General features: G+C 36.1%; 5 protein-coding genes across 5 annotated transcripts; all 5 read left to right on the top strand.

Annotated features, from left to right (window-relative positions):
- The first annotated feature begins 430 nt into the window (after positions 1–430).
- Positions 431–1,321, top strand: LOC108659966 (U-Kazal-Dg21.2). The gene is made up of 3 exons (XM_018113161.3): positions 431–662; positions 728–880; positions 938–1,321. The coding sequence occupies exons 1-3, from the start codon at positions 488–490 to the stop codon at positions 949–951; spliced, it is 342 nt and encodes a 113-aa protein (XP_017968650.1). The 5' UTR covers positions 431–487; the 3' UTR covers positions 952–1,321.
- A 1,202-nt stretch (positions 1,322–2,523) lies between these two features.
- On the top strand, positions 2,524–3,327 carry LOC108659670 (uncharacterized). The gene is made up of 2 exons (XM_018112702.3): positions 2,524–3,021; positions 3,078–3,327. The coding sequence occupies exons 1-2, from the start codon at positions 2,625–2,627 to the stop codon at positions 3,137–3,139; spliced, it is 459 nt and encodes a 152-aa protein (XP_017968191.1). The 5' UTR covers positions 2,524–2,624; the 3' UTR covers positions 3,140–3,327.
- Positions 3,328–3,508: 181 nt separating this feature from the next.
- On the top strand, positions 3,509–4,335 carry LOC149092262 (uncharacterized). Its single transcript, XM_089256056.1, has one exon. The coding sequence runs from the start codon at positions 3,575–3,577 to the stop codon at positions 4,208–4,210; it is 636 nt and encodes a 211-aa protein (XP_089112182.1). The 5' UTR covers positions 3,509–3,574; the 3' UTR covers positions 4,211–4,335.
- Positions 4,336–4,782: 447 nt separating this feature from the next.
- Positions 4,783–5,296, top strand: LOC149092261 (uncharacterized). The gene is made up of 2 exons (XM_089265794.1): positions 4,783–5,035; positions 5,103–5,296. The coding sequence occupies exons 1-2, from the start codon at positions 4,831–4,833 to the stop codon at positions 5,174–5,176; spliced, it is 279 nt and encodes a 92-aa protein (XP_089121920.1). The 5' UTR covers positions 4,783–4,830; the 3' UTR covers positions 5,177–5,296.
- Positions 5,297–10,670: 5,374 nt separating this feature from the next.
- On the top strand, positions 10,671–11,494 carry LOC149092260 (uncharacterized). The gene has a single exon (XM_089256266.1). The coding sequence runs from the start codon at positions 10,746–10,748 to the stop codon at positions 11,316–11,318; it is 573 nt and encodes a 190-aa protein (XP_089112392.1). The 5' UTR covers positions 10,671–10,745; the 3' UTR covers positions 11,319–11,494.
- The last annotated feature ends 4,489 nt before the right edge of the window (positions 11,495–15,983 follow it).

Genomic DNA, 15,983 nt, shown 5'->3' with positions numbered 1-15,983 from the left:
CTAGCTTCTAATATACTCCAATAGAGCTCTTGACCGGAACTAAACATATATTTATATATTTTTTGTTTTAGTTAATGGTATACGAGCTCGTTTTCAGATGGGGATTCACCCATTGATAGATTGAACTATTAACTTATCCAATTAGTGTACAGAATTCATTAACCTTATCAACACGGTCTCTTGATTTACGTCATATTTAATAAGTTAATGAGTAAAATCTGAAATTTGTTTGTTTGCATAGAGAGTTCTCGCTCTATGAACAACTGTTGTGTATGTGTGTATGTGTGTGTTTTTTTTTTTTTTTGTGTAGTGAACAAAACCTGTTTATTTTATCAGCTGCTCAGCTGAACCTATTAGCATTTTAGTAAACATACATACTAATCAACAAAAATATATTCAAATGCTCCAGCTAGTTTCATTTTTCGATTGTGCTATATATTCCCATTACGTTGGGCAATGTGGCAGCAGTTGATGCTTAACAGCCGGAATGAAGCTCATTTACGCTGCTTGCGCATTGCTTGGCCTGGCCTTAAGTCACGCCAGTGCCAGCTGCTCGGCTGATTGTCCCGACACTGAGGATGTTGTGTGGGCAGTCGGTGGCGGTTGCAGTGTCTTCCGTAATAAATGTTACTTTGACAGGGAGAACTGTCACAGGAAGCCGCGTAAGCAACTGAAGCTGTCAATTCAACTCAGTGAATATTTCATTAAAATCATATTTAATTGATAGCACTGTCCATTTCGACCAAGGAGGAGTGTCAAAAGCTCTGCCCCAGTGCCTGTCCACTAATTTATCAACCAGTTGGAGGCACCTATAAGGGCCAAAGAAGAAACTTTGGCAATGCGTGCGAAAAGATTGTGCACACCTGCCAAACCGGCGAAAGTACGTAATCTCGTATATAAACCAGACCCCGAATTGATATCTGTTTTCTTTTTTCAGCTTTCTTGGACTAAAATGGAAACTTTTAATTAAGTAAATGAATTATAGAAATATGCACGGTTATCCATATCTTTTGACAGAGATGTCAGATCGCTTATATTACGAATTATTTTTAGTTTAGAAAGATGGCAATTATTATTTATACAAAGAGTACTCAGATCATACATATATAGGATAGGAAATGTTTGAGGATCTTTTATGAAAAATTTTAATATGCTATAGTTAAATTAATTAAATGACCTTTCCTTATTTGGGTCAGAGATGTCAAAACTAATTAGCTGATCTGTCTTGACCTTAACGTATTTATGGGAATTTTTGTTCATATCTCTAATTTGTTAATTAACTTTTGAGTATCATTAAAAAGATAATATTTTACATAGACCTAAGACTGTTTTTAATGTGATTGTGTTGATATACTTGATTGTCAATCAGAGTCTTTTAAGATAAGCTTTTAAAACGAATTCCAATTAGACGGCTTCTCTCAAAGCAATAATCCCTGTGTTTTATTTGTTAAAACGACTTGTTAGCAAAGTCAAATATTTATGTTAAGAGAAGGCTCGATCAATATAGAAATACAAATTTGGCGTAATTTTTATTGACTCAATTTTAAACTTCAATTATTATTATTAAATAAACCTTTAACAATTTAAAAATAAGATTTGGGTTTCTGTGTTAAGCACTTTCCCTGAAGCTACATTAAATTTAGTCTATATTCATTTGGATTATATAATTGTTATCTAATTAATCCTATAAAAATTCTATTGTAATTCATCTACTATATAATTTTAATTCATCTATATATAATTTTATCATTTTAAAAACAATAAAACAAGTATTATAAAAGTAGCAGAAGTGGTAAAAGGCCTCATAATACTTTCCTAAATTGAAACCTGTTTCAAACCTTAAAGACACGCAAAACTTGTTTACTTTTTATTTAAACCATTTTTTTGTTTGTATTCATAAACTTCAATGAATATTCGAAAAAAATACAGTAGAAATTTCTATTTAGATGAATTTTTACTATATAAGAGCAATTCAGAATGAGTTTGAAATTTGCATACTAATCAAAAGTGAGTGTTATTCGTTAGGCGGCTTTAATCTAACGTATGGCATATGCAAACAAAATTAAGAAGTCTTTCCTCTCATGACCCTGAGTAAATTTTAAAGTGTCCAGCTATAGAGAATATTGTGATACGAGTGATTTGTTTCTGCAATAGAAATTTTAATGTTGAGCTTAACTGTGATCGAGATAACAGATTGAAAATGTGTATTCAATTGAATATGTATATATATATATATATTTTGGATTGCTTGAGGTCAATGCAATAAACTAAAAGAATTCAGCAATCAACTGCCATGAGTCAGAGAATAATTATTTTGATTCATTTATTATATAACAAAAATATAATATTATTAAATTATATCTATGTGGACTGAAGATGGTAGTGATATACCATTTCAATATAATAAAAGCCCAATTAAAGTGCAAGTACGTTTTTCAATGAATAATAATTAAAAGCTGCCGATGAAGCGATAAAATGAATATCTATTGTGGTTGTATAAACAAGCATATAGGTTCGTTACCTGACGGTTCGCAAAAATCCCACGAAGTGACGTCAATGCATGCAAAGTCATATAAAAACGTGACGATGCCGGACAAATAGCCAAGTTACGAGGCAAACCGTCAATGAGAGAGATGTGGAATAGCAGCAAAAATCAATTGGCATTGGCAATCGCTTTGCTTTCACTTCTGGCCGTACTGAAGGAAACGCAGGCGCGACACAGCCTGTTCGACTGCAACGTGAAGTACAAGTGCTCGGCAGAGAAGGATTACATCTGGGCAACCGACGAGGAGCGTTGTCATGTTATCCATAACCGGTGCCTGCTAGAGGTCGAGCAATGTGCGCGCCGTGATCAGGGCAAGGCGGAGCTGGTGGAAACGGATCGAGAGACTTGCAAAAAGACCTGTGAGAGGCCGTGCGAGAGGAACTTTGAGCCCGTCTGTGCTCAGTTCTTCCAGGAGGAGTACATAACCTTCAGCAATGAGTGCGAGATGCGCAACTATATATGCACTAACGAAAGGGGTGAGTAGTTAACTGTTTGAGAGAAACAAGCAATTGATTTACGAATTTCTTAACAGCCTACTCGTTCTACAATCTTGGGAAATGTATGAGGTTTCCTCCATCGCAAAATAGGGAATAGTATAATAATAATTGTTTTGTAGAGACAAAAATTTATTTTTGTATTTAATAAAAATGTCCATACACAAAAGTCGTTCAACTCATTTCACAAAACCAGACAGAGCTCCAATTATTCGGATCTTGAGTTTAACACACTTTGTATTTTTAGTTGTAATTTATAAATATAAAATATGAAGTTCACAGATCAGACATCGCTTCAAACTGGAGCAAATCCAAAGTCTGTAATATATTTTGGGATCAGGTTATTAGATATATCAGATATAAGTATTTAACTTTGTTCTTAATTTGTTTATGTAAGGACAGATTGAAATCTTAATTGAGTGCCTTAGCCAGATTTTGTTGGGAATTGGGAGTTATAAATAAGCCGGGCCTTCTCATTGAAGACATCAGTTGTCCACTAGCAACGCATACAGAACCTTCTGAAGCAATATCAACAATGGCTGCCACCTTCGTTGTCCTGTTGAGCTGCCTCGCATACGGCATCGTAGCCAGCCCCTCGCCACTTGGAAGCTTGCCTGGCGGTCGCCCGGCTCAGCCCGTCCCAGCTCCTGTAGTCAGCAAGCCATCGCCATCTTACTTGCCACCTGCTACGCTGGGCAGACGCCCAGGTGCTGAGCCTCTGGTGTCCATACCTTCGAATCCAGCACAGCTAGCTCTCGGATCTGTTGTGTCTGCACCAGTTGCACAGCGCCCGGTTGCTGGTCGAGTTCCAGTCAACGTGGGTGACATACGCAAATCATCTTACCGTCCGGTTGATCCTGCTTCATCTATCCAGAATCCAGCTGTCCAGAGGCCATCTGTCCAGAAGCCAGCTGTCCAGAGGCCATCTGTCCAGAAGCCAGCTGTCCAGAGGCCATCTGTCCAGAAGCCAGCTGTCCAGAGGCCATCTGTCCAGAAGCCAGCTGTCCAGAGGCCATCTGTTCAGAGGCCACCTGTGCAGAAGCCATCTCTCATCGGGGCTCCTCGCCCCATTGTCCAGCGTCCTGTTGAGCCTGCTGTGCCGGTACAGCGTCCGGGCTCCCCTGGTTCCAAAAGCGGATCACGCACTGTCGGCCCTAACGCTCCTTACTAAATCCCACGACAAGCCCCACTAGAAACGGTGACCCCCAAAAAGATACGATGAAAACAATTATTACAATTTTTCGAATTAATTACATCAAATTACAAAAGTAAACAAATACATAGCTAAAAATAAAAGTATTTTATTTTTTGATTGAAGACAAAATGTAAATAAATAAATTTTTTCGAAATGAAAGTACCAAAAAAAAATTTTTGATATTATGAAATAATTTCATAATATAAATAAAATATACGAAACAACACGTGTTTATTATCATACAACCAGATGCGAAATCTGGAGACTCTAGCAGACATCAAGAATAGCTGAATTTAATTAATGCTTTTAAACGGAAACATTAAACTAAATAGCAAGTGTAACATTCAATTCCGACAATATATTGTAAAAATAGTGTATGGACAACCAGAGCATTAAATGAATCTTGTATTCATCGCAGACAAAAGCTGAACTGTCACAGCTGGCATGTGTTTCATTCTATATTGTGTCTTATCCATTTATTGAATATGCATCATTGTTTTATCAAGTGCTTAAGAGCTCTTGAGCTGTATATAAACCAGGGTCGAATCTAGGGAAATTATAGAAGTACCTTTCGTCTTCAAGCTACTACATTCAACATGAAATCTGTGACTCTCCTCTTGCTTATCGTCGTCAGCATCTGTGCGCTTTCCAGTGCCAGTAGACCGAGGCCAGTCTGTCGAACAGCATGCGAAAGGATCTATGATCCCGTCTGTGCCACCTTGAAACGCGGTCGAATAATCAGCAGGTGCACCTTTGCCAATAGATGCGAGCTGAACAAACAGCGATGCGTCAGAAATGAAAGTAAGCAATGCAACTGAAATTCAACAATCGCTCACATTTACTAACTGCTGATTGTACTTTCATTTAGATTGGGTTCGCATTTCTGATGACAAATGCAGGAAGATTACCAAGGATTGCGCGACGCTCCTGAAGTCCCCTTAAGATGCCCTTGAACTATTGAAACTCTTTGAGGCGGATCTATTATAAACTGTTTCTTTCTTCATGTAATATAAAAATGTATATATTCTGTTAAATTAATACATGAACATCATAAGAGCACAATCCGTTTACTATTTGTTAGTCAATAAAACTAAAAATAACAAGGCCAGGCTTGCCTTAAATATTACGAATTTGCCTAATCAGAATCTATTGCAGAGGCCTTCTAGTCCTGCTTAGTTGCTCCTGTTCCAGCTGTCTAGTCCCTCCCTACTCTACTCGCATACTTGAACTGGTAAAAATCCCGATTGAATTGGAATCTATACTTAAATTGCACTACAGTTTAAACTCGTACCACTAAGTTCAGAGATCAACCACCGCCAAAACTGGAACAAATCTCAGCTCTCTGATAACCGAATCAGGTTATTTCATTTATCAAGTACTTAACATTGCGTTGCTCTTAACTGTTTTGTGTGTAGGGACAGATTGAAATCTCGATTGAGTGCTTTGAGTAAATTTGTATATGATTTGGAATTATAAATAAGCCGAAATTTCTCTATAAAGACATCAGTTGTCCTCATTGAACACTGCCTCGCATACGGCGTCGTCGCTAGCCCCTCGCAACTTGGAAGTTCGCCTGGCGGTCGCCCAACCGTGCCAGCTCCTGTGGTTAACAAACCATCAACGTCCTACCTGCCTCCAGCTCAGGGAGTGGTCGAGCCCGCTGTTCCAGCTCCAGCAACTGTTAGGCCTGCACCAGTTACTGTTCGCGCTCCGACCAATGTGGGCGGCAAACGCCCATCATCTTATCGCCCTGTTGTTCCTGCTCCATCTGGCCAGAAGCCATCCGTCATCGGAGTCCCTCGCCCAATTGTCCAACGACCTGTTATTGAACCAGCTGCACCTGCACCAGCTCCACAGCGACCCATCTCAGGTGGACGCTCCAAGAGCGGATCTCGCACTGTCGGCCCTAACGCTCCCTACTAAATATCATGAGATAAGATGTCATGAAATGGAAAACACTCAATGAAAACCTTTATTAAAAACCTTACGAATCAACAATATGAATTACTTAAATATACAGAAAACTGCAACAACAAAAAATTTATATATGTATATTTCTTGCGAATCTGAAAATTGAATAGATTACTTTTTACTTTGGTTTAACCTCTTATTTAATTGTGGAACGTCAGTTACTTAGTTGTTTGTCAGTGCAGATTTGCTAGTTGTAATGCGTAGATATTCCAATATAAATATATGTTATATTTATATGAATAACAATTAATATACTTTCCTCTCAAGAAACTTTCACTAATTCTTGTTCGTCATAAATGAGAAAACTTTATTCTAACATGTATGAAATTATTATACGACATATACAGTGTTAGAGGTATGTTAGTTTCTGTATATGTCGCTGAAACGGAATAGTTATAGATTATTTAATAGAAACTTACTTATATTGGGAAGTCTATACATAAGGCTTTAAGCGCGATATGAATACACAGACTTAATAGAATTCGAATTGTTTACACATTTCTCTTTAAATTTGCTGATCAGGTATGAACATATGAGTATACGAAGATCGTATACATGCCTCAGACGCACTCAACGACTAGCTGGTAGTGCGCTGTGAAAACATAAGGGTCATATGTACGGACTGTATAAATAGACAAATGAAGACCAACCCTTGCAACCCCAAAGTCAGATGACGAAGGAGACGGGCGCTGAGGCTTACAAACTCAGCGGATAAGAATAGCTAACAGACCAACGCGGAGTCTTACGCATTCAGGGATGTAGTCTGGGTATATAAACCCGGGCTCAGAAGAATAAAGATCAATACAAAACTAAACACCATCAAAGTCAAGTGCATTCGTTCATTTGCGAAACACATATTTCCAATAGAAGGGATAAAAATAAATAAAAAATCTGGAGCATTAGGAAAACATATTCAATACAAAATTTCCCATCGTAAATTCTATAAGTTATGCCTTTCTGTTTAATTTTATTTTTAAAACGAGTTTTATACAAAAACAAAAGTATTTCAAATGTTTTGTTAAAGTCAGCAAACTCACTAGCCAAATACTCGGGTTTACCCACTTAAGTCTGTCACAGTTGATGCATTAAAGTTCTGTCTCGTAGTGCCAAGTTCAGAGTTCAACCACCGCTACTTACTGGAGCAATTCCAATCTCTGCTCAAATTAGGTTATTAGATTAGATCATGTACTTCATTTTGCATTATTCTTATCTGTTTAGTGAGTAGAGTTTGATGAGAATCATAATTGAGTGCTTTGGTCAAATTTTGTCGGGAGTTTCGAGCTATAAATAAGCGAAGGTTTCTCAACAAGGGCATCAGTTGTCCGGGAGCACCACTTAAGCAACAATCATACAGAACCCTTTGAAGGAATATCTACAATGGCTGCCACTCTAGTTATTCTGCTGAGCTGCCTGGTTTACGGCATCGTAGCGAATCCACCATCACCCTCCTATTTGCCGCCAACTGGAAGCCAGCCTGCCGAACGCCCAATCCAAATTCCTGTGCGCATTCCTGAAATTACAATTCCCGCAGTTGATCTGCCTGCAATTAATTTGCCCCCATCTAAAGGAGTGGGCAGACGCCCTTCACCAATTGTTTGCCGACCCCCTGGCCGCCCTGTAGCTCCAGGACCAGTCATTCCAGGCCCAGTTATTCCAGGACCTGTCGTTCCAGGACCAGTAGTTCCAGGACCAGTAATTCCAGGACCAGTAATTCCAGGACCAATTGTACGCCCTGGAGGTGGCAAGCGTCCTGTCCAGCGTCCTATCCAGCGTCCTGTTGTACCTGCACCAAACCCAAAGAGCGGTTATAGCTCTCGTACCGTTGGCCCCACCGCTCCCTACTAAATATCATGATATCTGATTAATGTGTGTTTGTGCACCTACCGGATTTTGCGACCTAAAAAGCATATGATGAATTATTTTTATAGAATGCTTGAATCAATTACATACAAATATTAAAATAAACAAATTGCAAAAAAAAGAACGTTTACAATTTATTAGACATTTAATTAATATTTATTTCATATTTATTAATTATTGTTGTGAAGTCAAAATGAGGATAGCCTCATTATAATACCAAATTCTATTCGAAACTTTAATTCATCACTTCAGATGGGGGTTTGAATGTCGTAAAGGGACTTCCACTCGTTCTTACTACCAGAATCGAAATAAATATAATTAAGTAAGTACAACAAGATATTTTGCATAAATAATAATCGTTTACGCTCTGATGAAGCTCAAATCAATTCAAACTTATTTTTTTTAACGTACCAAGAATATTTTCACTCAGTTAAGCGCTCTCGACTCTTTCAAAGACAGAAATCCTAGTGGAAAATGTATGACAAATAGAGTTTACGCCATTTAAACAATCCCCAGAGGATGTTTTTGAGTAATCATAAAGTATTATCAGATAATATTTCGTTAACAATATTTGAATATAGAGTCTTTTGACGAAATTATAATAACCAATTCCATTTCACTTCATTAAAACTTAACGGATTTCTATTGTTTATTTCTACATAGGCCTAAACATTTTTTAATTTATACCTTCTTTAATGTCTTCAGGATTTGAAATCAAGATTTGGTTTCCTTAAAATGTATTGTTAGTTAATATACGCGCTTGATTTTTAAATAATATCTGCACTTTCGAATAACGTAAGGTGAATCTCCCGAGGGTGAGTTTCTTCTCATTTAAAACTGGAACGTTTAAAATAATGAGTTCCTATAAATTATTGTTATATAGTATATACGTCGAGCTCTAATCTTCTTTGCCAATTACTGAATAAATTATATACTTTTGTTTGTTTTGTTTTTTAATTTAATTTTTTTTATATATTACAGTTAAATCTATAAAAGCAACGAGGTTGATGGCAATGAGTATCATTTGTCGAAAAACAGCATTAATTTATTATACATTTAAATAATTATTCGCTTGTCAATAGTAAAAATGAGTTCTACTCTTGTTATCCTTCTGATTGTTTTCGGATTCGGCATTGTTGCATGTTCACGGCCCTATCGACCATCTGTGGGTGCGGGCCGAGCATTGCCTGTAAGCTTCGAACGTCCTATTGCTGCTGGATCTACTATACTTACGCCTGTTCAACAACGGCCATTTTTTGCTGGAACTACCGAAAGTGCTATCTTGGATGTAGGCGCCACAAGAAGAGACCGCACCAAGACTCCCTACTAAATGTCATTTAGATCTTCATTCCACTTGTGATACTACTGAACATACGCAACAAATTTATAAATTTAATAAAAATATTCTAGCAAAATATTCATTATTATATTATTAATAATTATGTATATATGTGTATAACTATATATAACATTTTCAGGTATTGATGAATTTATTACATATCAAAATACATTTGATTTTATGCTGAATAAAATGAAAATTTTCTTAACATGTCCTTCATGTGCACATTTGCATAGGTCCATTGAGCCCAATGCTCTAATACACTTTCCTAAAAATTATCCGACAACACCTTCAACCTTTACTCTTGGGTCATTTCAATTCATCTGCTAATTACTATAAACCAATATAATTTTTGTTAAAAAACCTTCTTTCAATCCTATTTTCTGTAAACTATGAAACCCCTTAAAAACAATTACCGATGGCTTCAGTTAATATTAAAAAAGCTTGAAAAACACGATGTCTAGGTAATAAACAGATCAAAGTTGAAGAAAACAAAAATACAAACATATTCAAATCAGGTTTTCAGTAGCATGTATTGAGCTCAGATTGAGCTTTAATTCTTTATGCTGCACTGAAACTTGCTATGAATTCTTCTTCTTATATTCATTGTGTAAGGGTTTTCATAATATGTCCGTATACTATTAGAAAGGTCTTTGAATCTGCCTTGAAAGCATCAAGTTAAGTTTAACTTTAATCTGTAATATGAGGATAGTAAGGGCAAACCGTACGTACATATATCGTGATTCCGTTTGATTGTGCTCTATGAACATATAATGTTCTGCTTTTGCTATGATATATAAATTGTTTACCAAATTTTGTGACTCTTGATTAGCTATGCCCCATTTTGGGGGTACTCATATAACCTTAGCACTTAGTAGAAGAATTTACCGAAAATCAATATGATATGCTTAAGTTGTAAAAGAACGATATATATGTATATGTAATATGTATATGCAATATGTATATGCAATCATTGACACCTTAAATTTGTTGCTTTAGAGTTTCAATTGTCTGTCAATAAGAATAGAGTTATAGAAATATGTAGACATAGATAATACACGAAAGCAATCTAAACCTATATTATTTATGAAATTAGGTCAAGTAAACTTTTCTGAAAGTAGATAATTCATTTAGTCATCAGATAATCAATGCATTAATGTTCACATGAGATAAATCAGCTGCGCCTAATTTGAACAGGCTAATTGAAATATTAATGCACTTTACGGATGAGCATGCAGGAATCGGACCTATAAAAGCGTCGAGGTTGATCAGAAAAAGTATCAGTTGTCAACGAACATATTTGCCAACTAAACAAATATCTGCCTTTCTCCGATTTCTAAAATGGCTGCTACTTATATTATCCTGTTGAGTTGCCTGGTGTACGGAGCCATGGCTGGCGGCGCAGCGCCATCCAAATTATCGCCAGTGGAAGGACGTCCGGTGGCCCAAGGCGTAGGAGTTGCTCCTCTACGCCCAGCACCGGCTGCTTCGAGACCATCGAACGCCTATTTGCCGCCAGCTAAGGGTGCGGTCAGAAGTCCAGTTGCCTCTGCTCCGCTTAACTTGGCACCAGGTGCACAGCGCCCAATTGATAATCGCGCTCCAGTCAATGTGGGCGGCAAACGTCTACCCGCTGACCGTCCCGTTGTCGCTGCTCAATCCGTGAATCGCCAAACTGTCATCGGAGCTCCAGTCGTCGGAGGCAAACGCCAGGTTATCCAGCGTCCTATTGCTTCGGCACCTCGTCTCTCTGCCCCGCTCAAGCAACGATCACCTTATGGCGGTGCCGTACGCCGGGGACCCATCGTTGGCGCTGCGCGTCCAATCTCGCCCATCCGTCAGAAACTGGGCTCCGACATTGTCGGCTCTCGTGTTGTCGGTTCCCGCACTGTCGGCTCCAAGGCTCCTTACTAAACGATTCTGGTTGCAACATTACTCTTGAACTTGGAAACGGAAAATCGCTGATCACACTGAACACACAACAACAATCCTACTACTAACAAACAAATTATAATCCTTATTTTGCATAGCGTATATGTTCTCTAAAAATTCTTAAATAAATTACAAGCAAGACAGAAATCCAGAAATTATAGTAGTTTTTACCATAGGAAATTAAGTGTACATATAAAAAGTCCTTCTGTTTAAAGGTTGTTCCATTATGATCTGTGCTAAGCAATGGTTATTCCATTTCTCTAAAATGAAGTACTTTAATTCTAAAAGCAGCAAAGTAAGATTAAGTGTTTTTGAGTTTATATTAAGAAATGGCTCTAAAATTGTTCATAAGATTTGATCTATAAATGCTGCGATGACAATGATAAAATCGTATTTAAAAGACATTTTCGTTGCGTTGACCTCAACTCAAGTACGACAAACTTAACTTAAATTATTTGATTTGCTTTTATCAGTCATTCACTGAAGTACTTTATCTGAGTGTATGAATCCGAAAGCATGAGCTCGCAACTGTAATTGATCCTAACATCATTGCTTTATTAGTCATAGAGACCTTAATATCTTGGTAGACATCATCACATCACTTAGTGGAGAAATTAAAATATTTTGTATTAATATTTTTTAAAAGTTATACTCAATTTTGTGTTGTAGTAATGGGCTTCTTATAATATACAAAAAATATATCATTATCCAAAGTGCGCTAAGGGGTATAATAATAAGAAATATTTACGCACTGGGAAATTCCGAATATAACTCTGCAATTAGATAATAAGATATCTTTTAATTGGTTAATACGATAATTAAAATAAAATTGTATTTTTAAGCACTTAACTCTTAGATGATTTAATGACTTTTAGATGATTTAGATGACTTTAGATGATTTTTAGGACGAATGCCAGTCAAGCAGCAGCTATAAAACAGTCAAGAATACTGAAAGGAACATCAGTAGCAGCTGTAAAATTGAAAGATGGCAATTATTAACCTTCTGCTACTTAGTTGCCTGGCCTACGGAGTCGTGGCCCTTCCTCCAGTCCCGCCGTACGTGTCGCAAATTGGAGCTGTATCGCCGGGATATAGACCCGGTCTTCAAGGTCCTATTGCTTACGGATCCGTGTTGGGTGGCCAAGGTCAATACATTGGATACGGTGGAAAATCTCTGTCCACAGCAGGTATTGCAGGCATTGGAGGAGTTGGTGGAATCGGAGGAATTGCTGGAATTGGTGGCATTGGTGGAATAGGTGGTTATCCATATGGTAGAGTTAACCAGCAAATACCTGCTTATGGACCCCTCGTTGGCCGTAAACTCGGTGCTCCAGTTGGCATCGTCGGACGTCGTCGCATCAACCCCGGCTACCAGCAAGCCATTGTGTCCCCAATCTCTTCAGGCTATGGCTACCAGGGAATTCCCAATAAATATTCCCGCGGTCCCTATTAAATCTGAATAAAACGAAAAGTTTACTTGTGCTTAAGACTAATTGACAAAAAACATTTAAAAAAATTTAAGTTAATGTCATTTAATTTAATTTCATAAATATTTTGGCGTAATTTAAACAATGTTTTTGCTGCTGTCTTAACATGAGGTTCGGACAGCTGTTGTTACAATATGCATAATACATAAGGCATAAGTAGTTTAAGCCGTAGCCGGGCTGGCCTGTGCAATTCCTCATTAGTTGTCGCGATTGCCATAATTGGCATATAGAAGACTTCATTACAGCCACGGCTGGACTTGGGGCTGTTGGTCAAAGGTATTTTATTTTCATAATATCAGCTCAGCGAAAGCCAAAGCAGTGTGAAAAGAAATAACATGATCGTTAGGCATTTGAAAATCAACCTTCGCACACCCAATCGGTAAATGGCTCAGGGTCGGCTCTGGTCGATTATTGCTGTCTGGCTCATGTGCAACAATAAGAGCAAATTATGCTTACTGTTCGACTCAGCTATCGCAAATCCAATTGCTGTGATAAGTGCTTTTTTGCAAAAATGAAATGTCATGGCAATAATGATTTAGGAAATCTATTGAAAAAAAATTTCGACAAAACAAAAATTGAACAAATGCCACCATCGTGGCTGGCAAAGGCTTCACTTCACAATTTTACAATTATGTAAGCGTAATAAAATTGGCTTAAACTACACTTCAGACCACTTGGGAGCATGTGCCGGAGGTGCTCTAAATCTTTGGCCAGCTATGACTCAGACGGAGCCCCGTTGCCAGCTGTGCGTTTCGGGGTGTCTGCAGAGTGCCAAAAAGTTTTAATTTCTATGCCATATTCGTGCGTTTTTCTTATACAATTAGCCAGGCGGCCATTAAATCAGTACACACATATCAGCAATTGCTCAATCGCATTGATCAAGTAACAAATAACATTGTGCCGAAAATTGACATTTTGTAAGCATTTTGAAAAGTGAACGCAGCAGCACTCACACCAACAACAACAACAGCAACAACAACAGGCCTACATGTGGTGCGTTGGTAAAAATCTTGAACATGTTAAGAATGCCCGCAAGGTTGTCTACAACCACTGTGGCAGCCATTCAGCGCCTCCAACTTAATTAAATTGGCTTAACATGGACCATTTGTGGCTTAGTTGGTTAGCTGGCGGCTCTGTGCGACTAATCAAATTGCCAATTTGAAGGCGCATTTGCAACGAAGTTAGGCCATAGCAACGAGCTTTTTGTCAGGCCAACGCCTAACGATTCCATTATGATGCACTCGAAACAAAATGACATGTGATAAATATTAATTAAGCAACTCAATGGCATGGGCAGAGCAGAATGAGCAACTAATATGCGAACATGTTAATGTTTTGCTCTACATTGAAGCTGTGCGTAAACAAAAATGTCACACGCCATTAAAATCTAATGGCATGTTTAATAAACTTTGCGAAAAACGAGACAAAAACGAAACAAAATGTAATGCTGTCAAACCAGGTCGATAACGCGGACTTCTAAAGCCCACAAACAAAACTTAAAAAAAAAATTAAAGAAAAAAATGGCCTCTTGTTGGTCTTTAATAAAAGAACAGCAACGGCGCTCAGCAAACGACTTTTCAAAAATGCGTGGAGATCGTGTCAAAGTGTTGCGCTTGTTTGTTGTTGCTTCTGAAATAGTTGCACAATTTCCATGCGTTCATGCAAAGCAATTGTAAAGGCGACCAAGTCTCTCAAAGCCAATCTCAAAAGCTATAAAATCGATATGGAAAATATCTCAAGATAAAAACGAATTTTCGAGCCTAGCTCATGTTAAATTGATTTTAATGGTTCAACCTTTTGACGTTTTCGGTGAGCTTAGTTTAATTATGGCTTCACGTCTTGGGTACTTTAGTGTTACCATATGGAATACTAAACCAGATTTACTTGTGTGCAAAGTCAGTAAAATTCAATTACAGGTTAATTGTAATGAAATATTATTAATTGCTTGCCTGACCGTATATAAAATAAAATGTGATTCAAAAATTGAACTTGTTTAATAAATAAATAAAAGCAGATATAATAATAAAAGTAAATATACTTTTAAAAGCATTTATTAAATACGTATCTTTTATAAAAATCTGCCAGGTCACAATTATGAAATGAATTTTTCAAAATTTATTAAGCCATAAAATTTAATAAAAATAAGTAAAATATAAATTATTAAGAAATATAAAAACAAAATATTTATACTATTAATAATAGTACAAATGAATTATGTAAAAAATGAACGTTTGCTTTACGGATTTAATTTACATTAATATAAAATACAATTAAAAACAAATGCTATACACAAAATGATTATGTTTTAAAATTAAATAAAAAGAACTTTTATCTATATAAAGTATAAAAGAAAAATTAATACCAATAAGTAAAAATGAATGAAATATAAAATTAATAATTATTCCATATAAAGTAGATAATAAATAATAATATTAAATAAAATAAATAGAGTTAAAAGAACTCGTCTAGTTAATTATTATTATTAATTTAATAAATTAAAAATGTATAGAGTTACAAATAATGGTAAAAAAATTTTAATAAAATGAATAATAATATAAATAAATAAATATAATAATAAAATTATTATAATAAAATATAATAATAAAAATTATAAGATATATTAAATTAAATATAAAAAATATTGAAACATAAATTTAATATAAAAGAGCAGAATATTTAATAATTAAGTAATAGTCGTATTACTATTTTGCATATTTTTTATAAGAACTCGTCTAGTTAATTATTATTATTAATTTAATAAATTAAAAATTTATAGAGCTACAAATAATGGTAAAAACAATTTAAATAAAATGAATAATAATATAACAAAAAAATAATAAAATTATAAAATATATTAAATTAAATATAAAAAATATTAAAACATAAATTTAATATAAAAGAGCAGAATATTTAATAATTAAGTAATAGTCGTATTACTATTTTGCATATTGTTTATAATTTTTTAGACATTAGTAGGTTAAGAGAATCATTTAAAGTTTATTTTTAACAGCTTGTCATCTTCATAATTTTTATTGGCAACAATTACGATAGCATTTACAAGTTTATCAGTCGAATGCCTCAGCGCGTCGCGAGCGTTGCGTACAAATGACTTAGGCAACGAACTTAATACGCACTCTACTCAATACACCACTGCGCCGTA

Source organism: Drosophila navojoa, chromosome 2 (genome assembly GCF_054131105.1).
Source record: "Drosophila navojoa isolate 15081-1374.11 chromosome 2, UAZ_NAV_1.0, whole genome shotgun sequence".
Classification (NCBI taxonomy): Eukaryota; Metazoa; Arthropoda; class Insecta; order Diptera; family Drosophilidae; genus Drosophila; species Drosophila navojoa.
This window is presented reverse-complemented; position numbering and strand designations above follow the sequence as displayed.

Coding starts and splice junctions, on each gene's coding strand:
- LOC108659670 (XM_018112702.3), top strand. CDS start 2,625: ATGAGAGAGATGTGGAATAGCAGCAAAAATCAATTGGCATTGGCAATC. Junction 3,022..3,077: donor TATATGCACTAACGAAAGGG/GTGAGTAGTTAA, acceptor ATTTCTTAACAG/CCTACTCGTTCTACAATCTT.
- LOC108659966 (XM_018113161.3), top strand. CDS start 488: ATGAAGCTCATTTACGCTGCTTGCGCATTGCTTGGCCTGGCCTTAAGT. Junction 663..727: donor GAACTGTCACAGGAAGCCGC/GTAAGCAACTGA, acceptor TTTAATTGATAG/CACTGTCCATTTCGACCAAG.
- LOC149092260 (XM_089256266.1), top strand. CDS start 10,746: ATGGCTGCTACTTATATTATCCTGTTGAGTTGCCTGGTGTACGGAGCC.
- LOC149092261 (XM_089265794.1), top strand. CDS start 4,831: ATGAAATCTGTGACTCTCCTCTTGCTTATCGTCGTCAGCATCTGTGCG. Junction 5,036..5,102: donor GCGATGCGTCAGAAATGAAA/GTAAGCAATGCA, acceptor ACTTTCATTTAG/ATTGGGTTCGCATTTCTGAT.
- LOC149092262 (XM_089256056.1), top strand. CDS start 3,575: ATGGCTGCCACCTTCGTTGTCCTGTTGAGCTGCCTCGCATACGGCATC.